General features: G+C 45.3%; 1 protein-coding gene across 1 annotated transcript in view; it reads left to right on the top strand.

Moving 5' to 3' along the window:
* Positions 1 to 9,804, top strand: part of SHB (SH2 domain containing adaptor protein B) — a 68,393-nt gene extending 58,589 nt beyond the window's left edge. Inside the window, exon 6 of the mRNA XM_009898293.2 lies at positions 6,803 to 9,804. Within this exon, the coding sequence (XP_009896595.1) occupies positions 6,803 to 6,986 (184 nt within the window). The 3' untranslated portion in view covers positions 6,987 to 9,804. The remainder of the gene's footprint in view (positions 1 to 6,802) is intronic.
* Positions 9,805 to 18,873: the final 9,069 nt, after the last annotated feature.

Below are 18,873 nucleotides of genomic sequence, written 5' to 3'. Positions count from 1 at the left end.
ATCCCAGCAGATATCAGAATAGAATAGAATAGAATAGAATAGAATAGAATAGAATAGAATAGAATAGAATAGAATAGAATAGAATAGAATAGAATAGAATAGAATTGAATTGAATTGAATTGACCAGGTTGGAAAAGACCTGTGAGATCATCAAGTCCAGCCTATCATCCAGCACTATCTAATCAACTAAACCATGGCACCAAGCACCCCATCCAGTCTCTTCCTAAACACCTCCAGTGATGGTGACTCCACCACTTCCCTGGGCAGCCCATTCCAATGGCCAATCACTCTTTCTATGAGGTTACAGCAATGAGTCATCTATGCTTGCTCTGACAGTGTATTGAACTGAAGTTCAAAAGTGATTATTGAATTTGTTTTCAGTTATATAATAGTGTCATGTCTTGCTGTAATAAATACGTGTAATAAATTTGGGAAGAGGTCAGTTCACTGCTTAGACATATTAATTAAAAGTTATGACTGCAGAAGCCTTAACAAAATACTTTTAAATTACAGTAGTCATTTTCAGTTGTTGCCCAATGTGCTGTCACAATCCCTTGCCTTTCTGTACCCTGCATCTGATCATCTTGGCTGTAGGATTATTTCACTTTTCTAATAGGTGTAGCTGGTAGGAGTGCAGTAGGCCTAGAGAGCTGTGTTTAGTAATGTTGCTTTTGCAGGGTTTTAGTCAGTACATGAGCTCCTCACAGCAATTTGTGAGCAGAAGACACAATCAACCCACTGGTAGAAAAATTCTAGTGAGTTTGAATACTCTGGTGGTTTTTTTGAGTGGTGGGGTCTGTTGTCTCCCCCAAAATAACTCATGAAACCTGCTGTTTCTCCTGTATTCTCTTTTGGGTGCTTTTTCATCTTTACTGTCATAATTATGTAGGCAGGCACAATCAGAGAGCTTCAGAAGCCAGATGTGACACAGGTATGTCGTATGAGTGGGAGCATGAGAACAGAGAGGTGACGATCTCCATAGGATTAGGCAGTGGATCAGGAAGAGAAACAATATGATGTTTTTATGGATGACACATGATACATTAAATATGAAAAGATAGCTGGTCTCCAGGTGGCGTTTACAGCAACTTGGGCAAGTTGACATATATTTCAGCATGTGAGAGGGATACATAAGTGGCAGGCAGAATATCTGTGTACCCACATGAATGAATACATGAGATAAATGGGCACATGTACTGAGGGACAATATTGTAGAAAAGTTGAATTTACACAAACCTGCACCCATATACAGGAATAAACTCACAGTTTGTCCTTGTTTTGTGAAGAGCACTTGACTGTAAATCGCCATCTCCTGGCAAATTCTTAGATGTGTATTGAGAGCAAGCTCTGCTGTGGATATGGATGATTTGTGTGTTTAGATATACATGAGAGTTAACTGGAAAGAGGCTTTGAATTCCAATATTGACGTTTTGGCACTGTACTACTAGAGCTCTTGCTACAAAATGTGCAAAAATTGTTGGCATATTCTGGGGAAAATAATAAAATTGTCCTTGCCGTGTAACTGCTTGAATTGTTAAAGAGTGGAAAGACAGAGATTTAGTTAATGTTTAAAAAAATCACCCTATGGGGTCAGGCTGTCCAGAGACTGAGAGAATGCTGGCTACGAAGTTAAACAGCTGAAACTGAGGTCTACAAATGCTGTTCTAAGCCTACCTGAGTGCTACAGGAGCCCAAAGCACTCATGTTTCAATATGCAGGAGCATTCAACAGCTTTCTCCGTTTTGACTCATTTAAGTAAAGTTTCTGATATCTGATTGAGTTGAAAATCTAATCAGTGACTGTTGTCCTCTGATTGCATTGCTTGGTTGATGACTGTGGATTTAGTTTTTGGAGACTTATGTGATAACCATATTTCACAACAGCTGTGGACTGTAAGACAGCCAGACAGTCTTAACCCACATGGGAAATTTGTTCACGAGTAATTTGTTTGTCTCAAATTCCAAAAATGACTATTTGAGATGTATAAATTAACCATCAAAGTTGCTTCATTACTAAATTAAAATGCATCAGTAGATAAAGGGTAGTTTAACTTGCTCATGTCAACGTCTGTTGCTTTGGTAGACAGCAGTTTAGCCAGAGAAAATAAATTGCATGTGAACAGGTTACCTCTGGGGGTATCAAAGCATCTCTCTGTGGATTATGATGCAGAGAGCTAGGCCTCCTAGTCAGCATTGTTTTCACCCGATCAGAAGGAAGATGTATGATCTACCTTCTCAGAATAAAATGATCCCAAAGCTCTGAGGAGCAGCTGTGCATCCTCTTGTGCCTCCTATAGCCCTGCATCATTCCTTGTGTTCCCTCATCTCATATTCCTTCAGGGTTGTATGTATTTGGCTCACTCATGCCCTTCCACTCCTTACTTATACCCAGTTTTAACTGCATGAGGCTACACAGAAAAAGAGACAGAGAACCACTGGAAAGAGTCCAACATAGGGCTACAAGGATGATTACAGGACTGGAGCATTTCTGTTATGAAAGGCTGAGAGAACGGGGCTGTTTAACCTGGGAAAGACTGAGAGGATAACTCATCAATGTCTATACATATCTAAAGGATATCATGAGGATAGGGCTAGGCTCTCTTCAGGGGTGCCTAGTGATAGGACAAGCAGCAACAAGCACAAACTAGACCACTGAAAGCTCCAACTAACCATAAGGAAAAATTCCCTTACTTTGAGGGTGACAGAACACTTGGAACAGGCAGCCCAGAGAGATTGTGGAGTTCCCTTCTCTGGAGGCATTAAAACCTGCCTGGATGCATTCCTGTGTGACCTACTGTAAGCCATCCCACTCTGTCAGGGGGTTTGGAATATGTAATATATTACTGGAAAGTAGCTGTTTTTACATTGTAAAAACCTACAGGTTTCTTCCTGTCAAAACAATTTCTAAAGAGGCAATGGATTTTTTGGATGGCCTTTTAAATCAACAGTTGAATAAAAGTATTTCAAAGTTTATTACTAATCTGCTGCTGGCCTAAACAGTAAGACAGAGACCTGGCTGTTAGCAGCCATCCCATTTACAAACCATGGGAACTGGTTACAGAGAACAGAGCCTGGGCTCAGTAGCATGGTCTTAATACGTGTTGAACGCTGTTGCAACTGGACACTGGTAATCCTTGCCAGTAGGGGGAGAGACATTGTTCATTGCACCACAGGGACAGTGGCTCTTGGGTACAGAATGACTGTGTTGTGTGTGCTGTGCTTGAAAATGCAGAACTGAGACAGGAAAAGCAGCAATCAGCTCAGGCTCCGAATGTCTCCAGTAAAAGATTTGTCAAAGCAAGAACTCACCTGGGGAGAAAAAAAATAAATATTTGTTTTGCTTTGTGGTTTGTTTGGTTGTTGTTTTGGTTTTTTTTTCAGACAATATTTTAATTTATTTCCTTGTTGCTGTAGGTTGGCATGAAATATTAGAGGCTTTGTTTAAAGTGACAGTGTATAATATAAAATTTTGAAATCAAAAGACATTTCGGAATGGAAAACTAAACCAACACAATGTGTTTTCTACATTAGTAGAATTTATTTTTCTGGTACCTCTATAAAGCAGTTGCTTTTTTGTGTGACATTTCATGAAAACTGATGCAAAAAATCTGTTCTGTCAAAATAGCAGCACTTTCATCAGCAAAAGCAGTGTTGAAAAGACTGCCAGTTTTTCTGATTGTGAACATGAATGATGTTTCAAAGCAATTAGCATTTTCTGGAATGAAACTATGAGATGTAATATCTGATTAATATTTTTTGACACTTCATCACACTTCAAGCCTAAGACAAGAAAACCCAAACAAAACCACCGTTTGATGAGCTGTCTGTGCCGCAGTTGACAGATGAAGAGGGAGCAGTGGGTGTCATTGACCTTGACCTGAGTAAGGCTTTTGATACTCTCTTACATAACATCCTAACACTGACTCTAACACACTGTAGTGGTTTGAACCTTAACTGGAGCTTTAAGAGCTCAGATGGTAGCAAGAAACCGAGAGATCCTCCCTCCACTTCCAAAGAGACTGGAGGTAAATTTAGCAAAAAATAATCTGGAAGTTTGGAAGTAGAAGTAAATTATTTAAAAAGATATATGTATAGCAGTACCAGAGAGGATTTACAAGGGTAAGGTGTGGTACTGGTTGCAATAAGCAGTGTGAGCAATCTGGCAGTGTAGGCCTAGAGCCTGACATGGTGGTAGGCCGTGTCCAGCATGGGTGCGGAAGTGGCTAGCAGTGTAGCAGTGTAGTGCTGTGCCTGCAGCGTGTAACCAAAGCAGGGCACCGGTAGCTATAAACACAGAGAGTTATCTTGGAATCACAGGACGCACACATGCATCAACAACCTCGCGTGTTATTACTAGTTTAACCAATAATCAATAGTAATACAGTGTGTGGTCACACATGAGGGACCAATGAAGCCATGCCAGCAATGCCCTCCGAGTTTATATAAGTTGTAAAGGTTTTCTTACTACGCACTTCTTCTATGCACTTCTTCCTAGCCTGTCAGCTCTACTGTCTGCTCTGTACTGTGCTTGCATTATAATTGAACAACACTGAAGCAATAAAGGAACAATACTAGATCATACTGATCAGCTGTATTGATTCCAATCTCTGTTGTCTCCAAAGTAAGGAACAAGGATGAATAGGAAAATATACAAAACCAAATTTGGATGGCCTTTTTTCTCCCTCAATGTATGTGGATTGCAGTCCTTTAGAGAGGTGTGGATGTGGCAGGGAGAAAACCAGGCCTGACCACGTGGCAGAACCAGGAGGCTAGCAGCAGCTGTGGGTCCTTTCGAACAGGAGACGAAGGAGCGAAGAGCAAGATAGCCACCATGCTCTCCCCTTTATAATCTTGCTGGACAGGAAGGGGGGAGTGGAACAGACCAGCTTAGACCTGGGGGACCCCTCCTCCCAGGAGGGAGAAACCACATCCACCTGGATCAGGTTTCTTTTGTCCCCTGGGGGAAGCCGGGCTCTCACCACCCAGTCCCAGGATGGATGTAACCCCCCACACACACATAGCAAGGAAAGTGGGTTAGGTGATTGGACTGTGAGGTGGTTTGGTAGCAGTGATCAGAGAGTTGTGATTTGTGGCTCAGAGTCCAGTTGGAAGATTGTGGACAGTGGTGTTCCCCAGGGATCAATACTGGGTTCAGTTTTGTTCAATATCTCCATCAGTGACCTGGATGAGGGGATAGAGTATACCATCAGCAAGTTTGCTGATGGTACGAAGCTGGGAGAGATGGCTGACACACTGGAAGGCTGTGCTGCCATCCAAGATCTGGACTGGATCTGGGCAAAGGCAAACCTAAAGAAGTTCACTAAGAACAAGTGCAGAGTCGTACATCTGGGCAGTAATAACACCAGGCACCACTACAGACTAGGGGTTGTCCTGCTGGAAAGCAGCTCTGTGGAGAAAGGCCTTGGAGTTCCTCCAGTGCTGGGTTCTCTTTTTGATGGGCAGCCATCACAATAGCTGCAAATCCAGATGCAGCCTCACCAGTGCTCTGTAGAGGAAGCAGTCACTTTCTTCCAGCAACTGGCTACACTTCTGTTATGCAGCGTGGGCTAGAGCAGTCCTTCATGGACGGACCGTTGAATTGTGTTGTGTGTCCTGTCCACTACAGTTCATTTTCTAGCCAGTCATGCCCCACATTTCACTGTGGTTTGGGTTTATTGCATCCCAAGGGCAGAAGCTTTCTGTTTGTCTTTGTTGACCTCCATTAGGCTGCTGTCCATAACATATAGGACACATTCTTTTTAATCACCATCATGAACAGTGTGGCTTATGAAAGGGGTGACCTGGCACTGTAGAGAGGAAAATACTTTTTGTTGATTTAAGGCATTTTGTAGCAAAGCAGATACTTTAAAGGCAGTGATACATCAGTCCTCATAACAAAATATTTAAAGGTGCTGCCCTTGTTTAAAGGAAATAATTCTATATGTAATTATGACTCAATAGGGAGATATATTTTTTTAAGAAATGTAAAGCAAGATTTTAAGTGTGTAGAGCTTAAATGACTGAGTCCACAGTGGTTTCTGCTCACCAGAAGGTGTTGCATGTGAAGAACACAGCTGGAAGATGGGAGCTTGGTTGTACTAAAAGAGGCAGTGTACTATGCAAGCAGACAGCTCATCTGGTGTGGAAGCCACAGACTGGTTTCTGCCAGCAGAGAGACTGTAGGATAGCAGTCTGCTTAGAACAGTGCACATGAAAGTCTGTATGCCATGAGTCTTGGTAATGTGCTTATCTGAGGAAGTTTGCCCAGCTAAAGCCACCAGGTTCTGCATATATTTGTGCTCTGGGAAGTTGCTGCCAGGATGGAATGGGAATGGTCTGTCCTGAGGTTTCTACAGGACAGGACAGGGTAGGCCTTGCCTCAGCTGAATGAGACTCGTGGCTTGTCTATGCATCTGTGAAGAAAGCATCAGGCCTCTGACATACCAAAACCAAAGCTGATTTGCTGTAATGAAAAGTAACTGCTCACAGGAGAACATTGTGGAGGAACAAGAAAGGTGTCCTCTGGCACACCTCTGCATAAACGCCATGGTAGTACAGCTTTGCGCCTGTATCCAGCCAACACAGGTGGTGACAACCAAATCCTAGCTCAGGCTGCCTTTGTGTTGGACTGTCCATTGAGTTTGCAGTTGCTGTTAGTCTGGCCACTAGCTTGGACTGTCACTGAGCAATTACTTCCATGACATTCTTCTTTATTCCCCTATATCATGAAGGACAGTCTGACATGGTGCTGCTCCCTTCTTCTCTATGCACAAGCATGAACTAACACTTTGCTTTTCTTGCAGGAGCAGCCAAGGTTTTATGCACATGAAACTGATGAAAACCAAAGAGAAATACATTCTGGGTCAGAATAGCCCTCCTTTCAGCAGTGTTCCTGAAGTCATCCACTACTACACAACAAAAAAGCTGCCTATCAAAGGTGCAGAGCACTTGTCACTGCTCTACCCTGTGGCTGTGCGGACCCTCTAATAACCTAGTCTCACCCTTTCCTGTGGATGGCAGGTGAGAGATAAGCTGGGTTGCATAAAATTAATTGCCAGAATTCTGTGCTGGAGTCTGTGATGGAGACTGGCAGACTTTAGTCTTGGAAACATGGCAGCTCTGTGGGGATGTGTATTGGATTGTGTGTGTACTACTGTTATGCTGCAGCATGCCTCTAGAACTGCGCTCTACAAAAGGGTAAGGAATCTAAGTTTTGTGCAAATAGAACAAATAACCTTTCCAAACCTTCTCTGTGAATGAAAGTACTTCCCAGTGAAAGTTCTTCCTTCATGTTTTGAGAAGCAGCAGTGTGTTCTCAGCTGTAAACTTCTCCATGTGAAAGAGCAACCTGACTCTGAGGTACTTTAGGGTGTTCTTGGTGGGCCTGAGAAATAGCTGCTTAGTAGGCCAGTCCCTGTGACTCTGCTCACTGAGGCTGGTGAGGTTTGCTTTTTCTGATGGAGTTTCTTGGGGTAGTAGAACGTTGAACTCCTATTAGGTGCAAAATATTCAAATAATTTTGTGGGAGCAAAACATAGCAAATTATTTATGAATAATGAATGTAATTAAATGTAGTTTGTAATATATTTTTTATCTCTTTTGGTATAATAATCTCGTAAGGGTTACTGTCTTCATTTGCAAGTTTCTTTCATAGATGCAGGTAACTAATTGTGTCTGGACCACTTAAACTGTAATGTTTTAAGTAGTTGAGAATGGGTCATTTTAATATGAGCTTAGTATACATGCATGACAGTGGTCAAAGCCTTATTTAAAGCTTTACTAGCAAAACCTTCACATGCTCATTCATCAGTTTTCCTACTGAGGTAGCAGACTAAGAAGTGTGTGTACACTGCTTTTCCTTAACATGGCTTTTGCAGCTCTATAAATGAGAACTATGGTGTGTAGCAGAGCAGGATTTGGTTTTCTGGTGTACCAAGGCATCCTTAAAGCGTGGTCCCTTGATACATACCTTCTGGCCTGTGTACATTTTCATCACGAGCAGTAGCCTCCTGCTGTATTACAGATGCTGTCATCCAGAAGAACTGCAGAAGATGCTCTGTACCTTAATCCTGCCCCTTGTTATGCTTTACATGCTTTGTTTGCTTGTTGAATGGGATAAGTGAAAAAATATAATTGTACAGAAACTGGAAGTGGGGAATCAATAGCCTGATAGCCCTCACTATGTGCCATCTTCCACCAATGTCTAGAATGTTGTGTATTAACCCCTCAGCTCTTGTAGCAGCAAACTTGTTATATGCAGTTCGTGTATTTTACAGACTGCAAGAGGACTGTGAAATTGTGTGCTGTTTAATTCATCTTACCTAACTACAGTTCTCTTCTATGTATGCTCAGAAACAAGTGCGAATCTGAAAATAGTAATGGAATAACCACTTTCTGCCTGTAAACGTAGTGCTTCATTATGTTGTCTTATCTGGTAAGAACCTCAAGAGTGTCCCTCATAATGTCTTTGGTGATGAATGTTCTGCTTCCTTTTAAGCTTCCTTTGTTCTTTATATGTTGTCCAGCACAGTTTGAACAGGAGTGGATCACACATATATGAGGAGCCCAGTGTCATTCTGTCGTGCAACAGCAGTGGGTCAGACTGTTCTTGTCTCACCCAGAATTTGAAGCTGCATTGGAACAGGTTCTTAGTGGCATTCTGAGAGAAAGGTGACACAATGGAATACAAAGACACCTCATGCACCTTTTTCATGCGCCTACTTATGTGGTCTTTTTATTTTCCTAAAGACTCTTCATCAGAACTCCTTTTATCACTCAGCTGGCAAGAACATACAGGCACTTTTAAATCAGCATATTCTCCTCTCACCAGAATACGAGTTCTCTTGTTTTGAGACAGCCCACTTGCATAAGCCCCACACACAAACAGTAGGGAAGAAAAGTAACACACACAAAAAAAGGGTAACAAAACCAACTTTGGCTGAGACAAGGTACCTTAGGCTGTTTTGCCTTCTGCAAAAGCAGAAGCAGCAGCAGAAGCCAGAGATACAATGATTCCACCATCCCCAAACCTGCAGCCAGGCCAGCAGAAAAGACCAACACCTCAAACTTGGAAACAGGAAGTGGCAACCAAAAACAGGAAGCCGCTCCTGTTACAATTTGAACTTCAAGCCCTGTGATAGGTTGCTCCAGCCAGCACTGTCATTTGAAAGCTGGCAGGATGTCAGCATGGTATTGAATGCTCATCCACAGATTCAATTGGCTAAACCTGTAACAGAGTTCACGATGGTGGCAGAGCTCTCAGAGAGATTGTATTGGCTACTGTCTGAGTCTGGTTTTTTTGGGGGGATACCTGACACCTCTGCCATGCCCTTTGGGGCAGAAATATGTCATAGTTCTTTTGCATGTTGAAGTGCATTTTTGAGACTGTCATTGCTGCTTGTCCTATGGCCTGCTTTTCTGTAATGAAAATGTAAGCCTCTTTATCACTTTTTGAAGACTGGGGGTTGGGATCCCTAGTTTCACGCTGATCAAGTCAATATGCATGATATGAATGTGTATACAATTTATTACAGCTTCAAGCATCAGGCTCAGCAAGAGAAAATGATCTCAGAAAATGTCATTGTCTGTTTTGAAGGGGGGTTGATTATTTTTTTTTAATGCTTTTAGAAACTACTCAGTAATTGCAGAATAAATAAAACCAGGATTTTTTGAACCATAATGCTGTCTTTGTTTTTTTAAGTGATTGCATGATATTTTGCAGTGAACGAATATTGTTCTTGGAAGTTTTGATGTTCAGTGACAAAACAATGTGTTGCAGTGTGTGGAAGATTTCATAGCACTCAATGTCTATATAGCACACTAAATGTTCATTAAAAAGTAATTATAAGTCTCTCTCTTTTCTTCATGTAATTGTTGGTGTGTACTCAGGTTGTCCTGAACAGCTAATAGTTGAAGGAGCCTTTCAGAACAACTTATGTTTGTGTGTTTTAGTGGTCTAGTGAAAGTAGTCATTAAGCTATAATATGGTTTGGAGTCTTGAAAATCCTACAGCTTAGTTCTGCCCTGAGTAATTTTCTTGACAATGTGCACCTGTGCAAAACAACACAGGTGTGAGTGTAAATAACATAGAATAGAATAAACCAGGTTGGAAGAGACCTTCAAGATCATCGCGTCCAACCCATCAACCAATCCAACACCGCCCAAGCAACTAACCCACGGCACCAAGCACCCCGTCAAGTCTTCTCCTAAAAACCTCCAGTGATGGCGACTCCACCACCTCCCCAGGCAGCCCATTCCAATGTGCAATCACTCTTTCTGTATAGAACTTTTTTCTAACATCCAGCCTGAACCTCCCCTGGCGCAGCCTGAGACTGTGTCCTCTTGTTCTGGTACTGCTTGCCTGGGAGAAGAGACCAACATCCGTCTGTCTACAACCTCCCTTCAGGTAGTTGTAGAGAGTAATAAGGTCACCCCTGAGTCTCCTCTTCTCCAGGCTAAGCAACCCCAGCTCCCTCAGCCTCTCCTCGTAGGGCTTGTGTTCCAAACCCCTCACCAACTTTGTTGCCCTTCTCTGGACTCGTTCCAGCAAGTCAACATCCTTCCTAAACTGAGGGGCCCAGAACTGGACACAGTACTCGAGGTGCGGCCTAACCAGTGCAGTGTACAGGGGCAGAATGACCTCCCTGCTCCTGCTGGCCACACTGTTCCTGATGCAGGCCAGGATGCCATTGGCCCTCTTAGCTGCCTGGGCACACTGCAGGCTCATGTTCAGTCTACCGTCGACCAGCACCCCCAGGTCCCTCTCAGCCTGACTGCTCTCCAGCCACTCTGACCCCAGCCTGTAGCTCTGCATGGGGTTGCTGTGGCCAATGTGCAGAACCCGGCACTTGGATGTGTTAAATCTCATGCCGTTGGACTCTGCCCATCTGCCCAGCCTGTCGAGGTCCCTCTGCAGAGCCTCTCTACCCTCCAGCAGATCAACTCCTGCCCCCAGCTTGGTGTCGTCAGCAAATTTACTGATGATGGACTCGATGCCCTCATCCAGATCATCAATAAAGATGTTAAAGAGCATGGGGCCCAGTACTGATCCCTGGGGCACACCACTGGTGACTGGCTGCCAGCTGGATGTGGCACCATTCACCACCACTCTCTGGGCTCGGCCCTCCAGCCAGTTCCTAACCCATCGCAGTGTGCTCCATCCAAGCCATGGGCTGACAGCTTGGCCAGGAGTTTGCAATGGGGAACGGTGTCAAAGGCCTTGCTGAGGTCCAGGTAGACTACATCCACAGGCCTCCCCGCATCCACCAGGCGGGTCACCTGATCATAGAAGGAGATCAGGTTGGTCAGGCAGGACCTGCCCTTCCTAAACCCATGCTGGCTGGGCCTGATCCCTTGGCCATCCTCTAAGTGCTGTGTGATTGCACTCAGGATGACCTGCTCCATAATCTTTCCTGGCACTGAGGTCAGGCTGACAGGCCTGTAATTCCCTGGCTCATCCAACCGGCCCTTCTTGTGGATGGGTACCACGTTGGCCAGCTTCCAGTCATCTGGGATCTCTCCAGTGAGCCAGGACTGATGAAAAATAATGGAGAGTGGCTTGGCCAGCTCATCTGCCAGCTCTCTCAGCACCCTAGGATGGATCCCATCTGGTCCCATGGACTTGTGGGGCTCTAAGCTGCTGAGGAGATCTCCTATCACTTGCTCATGGAACACAGGGAAACCATGCAGCTCCCTGGCTCCCTCTGCCAGCTCTGCAGGCCAGCTGTCTGGTAGACGTTCTTTCCAGCTAGTGAAAACTGAGGTAAAGAAGGTGTTAAGTACCTCTGCCTTTTCCTCATCCTGTGTTACAACATTTCCCTCCATGTCAACCAAGGAGTGGAGGTTGTCCCTGCCCTTCCTCTTGCTATTAATATATTTATAGAAGGACTTTTTGTTGTCCTTCACATCAGAGGCCAGTTTAAGTTCCAAATGTGCTTTTGCCTCCCTAATTTTCCTCCTACATGCCCTAGCAACCTCTTTAAACATTCCATGGGTTGCCTCCCCTTTCTTCCAAAGATGATACACCCTCTTTTTTTCCCTTAGTTCTATTAAAAGTTCATTACACAGCCAGGCTGGCCGTCTGCCCCGGCGGCTCCTCTTCCGGCACATTGGCACAGCCTGTTCCTGAGCCTTCATCAGCTCTTTCTTGAAGCAGGTCCAGCCCTCCTGGACCCCTTTATTTTTAAGGGCTTTCTCCCAAGGAACCCTCTGAATTATTTCCTTGAGCAACCTGAAGTCCGCCCTCCGGAAGTCCAGAGTGGAGGTCTTCTTGCTGCCCCTCTTAGTTTGACCAAATACCGAAAATTCAATTATCTCATGGTCGCTGGCCCCTAAACAGCCTCCGACCACCACATCACCCACCAGCCCTTCCCTGCTGGTGAAGAGGAGGTCAAGCATAGCCTTGCCCCTGGTAGGCTCACGCAGCACCTGGGATAAGAAGCTGTCCTCCATGCAGTCTAAGAACCTCCTAGACTGCCTCCTCTCTGCTGTGTTGAGATCCCAGCAGATGTCAGGCAGGTTGAAGTCGCCCATAAGGACAAGGTCAGGAGATCTTGAGACAGCCTTAAGCTGTCTATAGAATGCTTCGTCGACATCATCCTCCTGGTTGGGTGGTCTATAACAGACTCCAACCAGGATGTCTGCCCTACCGGTCTTCCCTCTAATTCTTGCCCACAAGCATTCAACCTGATTGTCCCTAATCTCTAGCTCAATGGCATCTAGTGCCTCCCTGATGTACAGGGCCACCCCTCCACCCCTTCTTCCTTGTCTATCTCTCCTGAAGAGCCTGTAGCCATCAATTGCAGCACTCCAGTCATGTGAGCTATCCCACCACGTCTCTGTGATGGCAACTACGGCATAACTTTCCTGCTGCAACAAGGCTTCCAGCTCCTCTTGTTTGTTTCCCATGCTTCGTGCATTAGTGTACATGCACCTCAGCTGGGCTGCTGGTTTGGCCTCTGACCCTAGCTTACTGCCCCCAGACTCTTCCCTGAGGGGACTAGTTTCAGCCCCTCCCCCCTTCGAAACTAGTTTAAAGCCCTGTCGATGAGGGCACATTGCTGCTCAATTGCTTGAGAGGTGTTCATGGAATTAAGTTATCGCTGTTTACAGTGTAAAACTGCTGAATTGCTTCTTGCAGACTTTATAAAAGGTGTTAATTAAGTTTTTATTTTGATGAATATTTCATAGCATGATGAAGAGTCCCTGAGCTGTGAACTTCTGTGTGATGGAAAATCTTAGTAGCCAAGATTACATTTCACAGCTCCTACAACTGGAAAAATCTTTAAGTTTTGTGGGAGTACAGTCATTATCATGGGTTTTGTACTTGATCATAGTTTACTCTCTGACTCTGAAATGGAGTCTTTAGAGCCAGGATGAAAATTACAGGGCTCTTTTAAGTAACCAGATGCTTCATGGAGGACAACACATTTATGTTACTCCTGATGATCCCGGTAAGGTTCAGGATTTACCCTTCTTCTTGATGTCATGGCTCAAGCTGGCAACACAAATACTATATGGCACTGCACTGGGCAGGGACACCTCACACTAGATCAGGTTGCTCAGAGCCACATCCAGCCTGGTCTTAAAAACCTCCATGGATGAGGCTTCCACCACACCCCTGGGCAACCTGTTCCAGTGTCTCATACCCTCAGAGTGAAGAACTTCTTCCTAACATTCAATCTGAATCTACCCATTTCTAGTTTTGTTCCATTCCCCCTAGTCCTGTCACTACCTGACACCCTAAAAAGTCCCTCCCCAGCTTTATTGTAGGCCCCTTTCAGATACTAGAAGGCCACAATAAGGTCTTCTCAGAGCCTTCTCTTCTCCAGACTAAAGAGCCCCAACTCATAGGAGAGGTGCTCCATCCCTCTGGTCATCCTCATGGCCCTTCTCTGGACACGCTCCAGCACCTCCAGATCCTTCCTGTAACAGGGGCTCCAGAACTGGACACAGTACTCCAGGTGGAGTCACACCAGAGTGGAACAGACTGGAAGAATCCCCTCCCCCGACCGGCTGGCTATGCTTCTCTTGATGCAGCCCAGGATGTGATTGGCTTTCTGGGCTGGAAGTGCACACTGCTGGCTCATGTTGAGCTTCTCATCCACCAGCACCCCCAAGTCCTTTTCTTCAGGGCTGCTCTCCAGCCAGTCACTGCCCAGCCTATATCAGTGCCTGGGATTGCCCCGGCCCAGATGCAGGACCTTGCACTTGGTCTTGTTGAACCTCATGAGGTTGGCTTGTGCCCACCTCTCCAGCCTGTCAAGGTCCCTCTGGATGGATCCCTTCCCTCCAGTGTGTCTGCTGCACCACACAGCTTGGTGTCATCAGCAAACCTGCTGAGGGTGCACTCAATGCCACTGTCCATGTTGCTACCAAAGGTGTTGAGCAAGACTGGTCCCAGGACTGATCCCTGAGGGACTCCACTTGTCACTGGCCTCCACTTGGACATGGGCCCATTGACAGCCATCCTTTGGGTGCGGCCATCAAGCCAGTTCTTTCTCCACTGAATGGTCCATCCATCAAACCCTTACTGCACCAGCTTGGAGATGAGGATGTGGTGCAGGACAGGGTCAAAGGCTTTGCTCAGGTCCAGGTAAATGATGTCAGTTGCTTGGCCTTCATCTATTAATGTTGTGGCCTTGCCATAGAAGGTCACCAGGTTTGTCAGGCAGGATTTGCCCTTGGTGAAGCCACGCTGATGGTGCTCAATCACCTCTTCATTATTCTTCTGCCTCAGCAGTGCCTCCAGGAGGATCTGCTCCATGATCTTACCAGGCACAGAGGTGAGACTGACTGGCCTATAGTTCCCTGGGTCATCCCTCTTTCCCTTTTTGAAAATGGGGGTTATGTTTCCCCTTTTCCAGTCAGTGGGGACCTCCCTGGCCTGCCATGACTTTTGGAATATAACAGAGAGTGGTTTAGCAACCTCATCCCCAGTTCCCTCAGCACCCATGGGTGTATCCCATCAGGTCCCATGGACTTGAACACTTTCAGGTTCTTCCGATGGTCACAAACCTGATCTTCACTCACAATGGGCAGTTCCTTCTTCCAGTCCCTACCATTATCTTCCATTGTTCTGGGGGTGCAGCTGGAGCCCTTGCCAGTGAAGACTGAGGTAAAGAAGTCATTGAGAACCTCAGCCTTATCCATGTCACTCGTCACCAGCTCACCTGTTTCCTTTCTGAGGGGGCCCACACCTTCCCTAGGCTTCTTTTTACCATTAATATACCTGTAGAAATGTTTACTGTTCCCCTTGATCTCCCTGGCTAGATTTAATTTTAACTGAGCTTTGGCTTTCCTAACCAGGTCTCTTGCTGCTCAGGCAGGTTCCTTATATGACCCCATTCCAGCTCTCCTTTCTTGCACTCCTTGTAGAGTTTGTTTTTGCATGACAGTGTGTCCAGGAGCTCCTTGCTTATCCAGGCAATTCTCCTAGCATTCTTTCTTGCTTTTGTCTTTGTTGGTATACCTAGCTCCTGGGCACAGAGAAGGTGATCCTTGAACACTGACCAGCTGTCCTGGGCCCCTCTTCCCTCTAGGGCTTTGTCCCATGATACTTTGGCCAGCAGATCCCTGCAGTGATCAAAGTCTGCATGCCTAAAGTCCAGGGTTGTAAGCTTGGGATACATCCTCCTAATTGCCCTGAGGATCTTAAATTCTATTGCTTCATGGCCACTGCAGACAAGGTTATCCCTGAGCCTCATATTGGTCACCAGCTCTTCCCTATTGGTGAGAACAAGGGCCAACACAGCACCTTTTCTTGTTGGTTCCTCTACCGTTAGGAGGAGAAAGTTGTTACCTATGCATTCCAGGAGCATTCTTGAATGCTGGTGCCTAGCTGTGTTCTCCCTCCAGTAGACGTCAGGGTGGTAGATAAAGCTATTAAAAAAGACTAGCCCAAATACTGAGCCCTGGGGAACACTGCTTGTGACAAGCTGCTAACTGGATGTAACTCTGTTCACTACAAATCTCTGGGGTGGGCCACCCACTAAGATCTCCACCCATCCAAGCCATGACAGCAAGTTTCACATGTCCATGGGCATGGGCACCTCCTCTACAGAAGCAGGGTCCATTTGCTCTTTTCTGGCAGCTGCCTGCATTAAAGAGGTTTGGGATCTGATGCTCAGGCAGTCTAGGAAATGGCTACACTGTTAAGAAGCCCCCTGCTGAAAGCCCCTACTTTCCTGGGGAGTGTGACAGGTGACTACTAGCACCTTAGTCCTGTGTTTGAGTATTTTTTATCTCCTGTTACAGGCAGAGGCTCTAGTTCTGCCTTAGCAAGGTAGATACTTGGAATCATACTTGCCTGGTTCCTGGGCCTTCCTGATACAATTTGCTAGAGGTAGCATTTCTTGGCCATTTTTTCTAGTACCCATGTGGTAGTATCAGTGAAAAAAAAGTTGTGAAGCACTAAGCTTTGACACCTTACGGGACATAATATACTTGAGCTCACAGATAGACACACCCCTTTCTGAAAGTACAAACTGTGTCACCACTCTGGAACAATCTTTCAGGCCTACATTGTCCCCCACTCAGCATATTCTAGGTGTTGCATTTGGCCAAGTCCTTTGAAGAGTAATGCTGCAGTGTCTTTGTGTTAAAGTCTAGATCATTACGGGCTATCCTCATGGAGCCTGGAAATTACAAGTAGCCTAGAGAAGAGGTTGATGAAGTCACTGTTGTGTTTGGATACATGCAGATCTTCCACAGAGACATATGATAAGAGGCCATGAGGAAGAGGAAAAAGGGCATCAGAACTCTTTTTTGTAGGAAAGCAGAAACTGCCCTACACTTTGTCATGGTTTTAGGCTTAGTTGCAGCTGAGCCCCCATGTGGCTGCTCACACTACTGCCCTTCCACCCCTCCCCCCACAACGGACCCTGCAGGATGGGAAGGAGAAATTTGGATCAAAATGCAAAACCCCATGTGTTGACATAAGGAGAGTTTAACATAAAAATACAAAGGACAAATGAACAATAGGAATAACAATAGTAAAGAACTAATATATAAGTGAGTAATATGAAATACAACACACTCACCCAATGCTTGCCACTATCTACACCAAAAACCCTCTGTGCCACACAACTGTGTCCCCACCTGTGTCAGCCCCACCACTATACAGCAGGCCTCATATTGCCTGAGGGTAACACAGCACTGGATCAGGCTGTCCAGAGAGGTAGTGGAGTCTCCTTCTCTGGAGACTTTCAAAACCCTCCTGCATGCATTCCTGTGCAACCTGATCTAGGCAAATGTACTTTACTGCTGGGGCTGGACTAGGTGATCCCCAGAAGTCCTTTTCAACCCACACCAGTATGTGATTCTGTGATACTCCACTTTTTTCTTGTTGTGTTTTCTTGTTACTGAATCTGAGCATTGTTCTTATTCCAACAACAACAACAAGGAAAACAGAAACTGTTTTCAGCCTGTTTGTGGCCTTTTCAGTTTTTTCAGTTGCCTTCCCAGCTGCATTTCTCCTTTTCTTTCTTTAATTTCCCATTCCTCCTCCTTTTTTCACCAACTAGAAAAGCTCAAATATAAATGCTAAATAATTTGGGTTCTGTTTTGGAAAATTAAAACAAAATAAAACAAGGAAACAACAATCAATCAACCAAACCAAACAAACAACCCCCCCCCACCAACCCACAACTTTTGATGTGAGAATGATAATGCTGTCTTTTAATTGGTTTCATTTTCTCCAGACCAGCCTCATGTGGCCACTCTCAGACACAGCATCACGGAATGGTAGGGGTTGGAAAGGACATCTGAAAATCATCTAGTCCAACCACCTCTTACTGCCGGAGCAAATCACTCAGAAACACATCCAAGCAAGCTTTGAATGTCTCTGGAAGCCACTGTGGGCAGCCTGTTCCAGTGCATTGTCACCCTCAAAAAGTAAATATTGTTTTCCAAATCGTAGAATGGTTTGGGACCTCTAAAGGTCACCTAGTCCAATCCCCTGTGCAGTAAGCAGGGACATCCTCAACTAGATCAGGTTGCCCACAGCCCTGTCAAGCCTCACCTCGAACATGTCCAGGGAAGGGGCTTCAACCACCTCTTTGGGCAACCTGTTCTAGTGTTCCACTACCCTCAGGGTAAAGAACTTGCTCCTAACATCCAATCTAAACTTACTCTTCTCTAGTTTGAAGTCATTGCCCCTCATCCTATCACTACAGCCCTTTGTAAAGAGCCTTTTTGTAGATGTCCTTCAGGTACTGGAAGGTCACTATTAGGTCTCCCCATAGTCTTCTCCAGGCTGAACAACCCCAGCTCCCTCAGCCTGTCCTCATAGCAGAGGTGTCCCAGCCCCCTGATCATTTTCATGGCCCTCCTCTGGACCTGCTCCAGCAGGTCCATGTCCTTCCTGTATTGAGGGCTCCAGAGCTGGATGCAGTACTCCATGTTTGCATGGAACCTCCTGTATTCCAGTTTGTGTCCATTTCTCCCTGTCCTGTCATTGGACAGCACTGAGAAGCATCTGGCTCCAACCTCCTGACACTCACTCTTTAGATATTTACAAGCATTAATGACACTCCCCCTCAGTCTCCTCTTCTCCAGGCTAAATAGACCCATCTCTCTCATCCTTTCCTTCTAAGGCAGATATTCCAGTACACTGATCATCTTAGCGGCACTTCGCTGGACTCTCTATAGTAGTTCACTGTCCCTCTTGAACTAGGGAGTCCAGAATTGGACACAGTGTTCCAGATGAGTGTGGTGGGTGGAGAGAGAAGGCCCAGCTTTCCCTCCCCCACTAAGAAGGAATAAAAAAACCACAGCCAACTCAGCCGGAAAAGCAAAGGAATGTAGCTATATTTACAAGCAATGGGAAAATGCAGGATATGTACACAATATATACAGTATTTACAATATATACAGA

This window comes from Dryobates pubescens, chromosome Z (genome assembly GCF_014839835.1).
Source record: "Dryobates pubescens isolate bDryPub1 chromosome Z, bDryPub1.pri, whole genome shotgun sequence".
NCBI classification, from domain to species: Eukaryota; Metazoa; Chordata; class Aves; order Piciformes; family Picidae; genus Dryobates; species Dryobates pubescens.
Note: the sequence above shows the minus strand (reverse complement) of the source record. Positions and strands in the feature narration are given on the sequence as shown.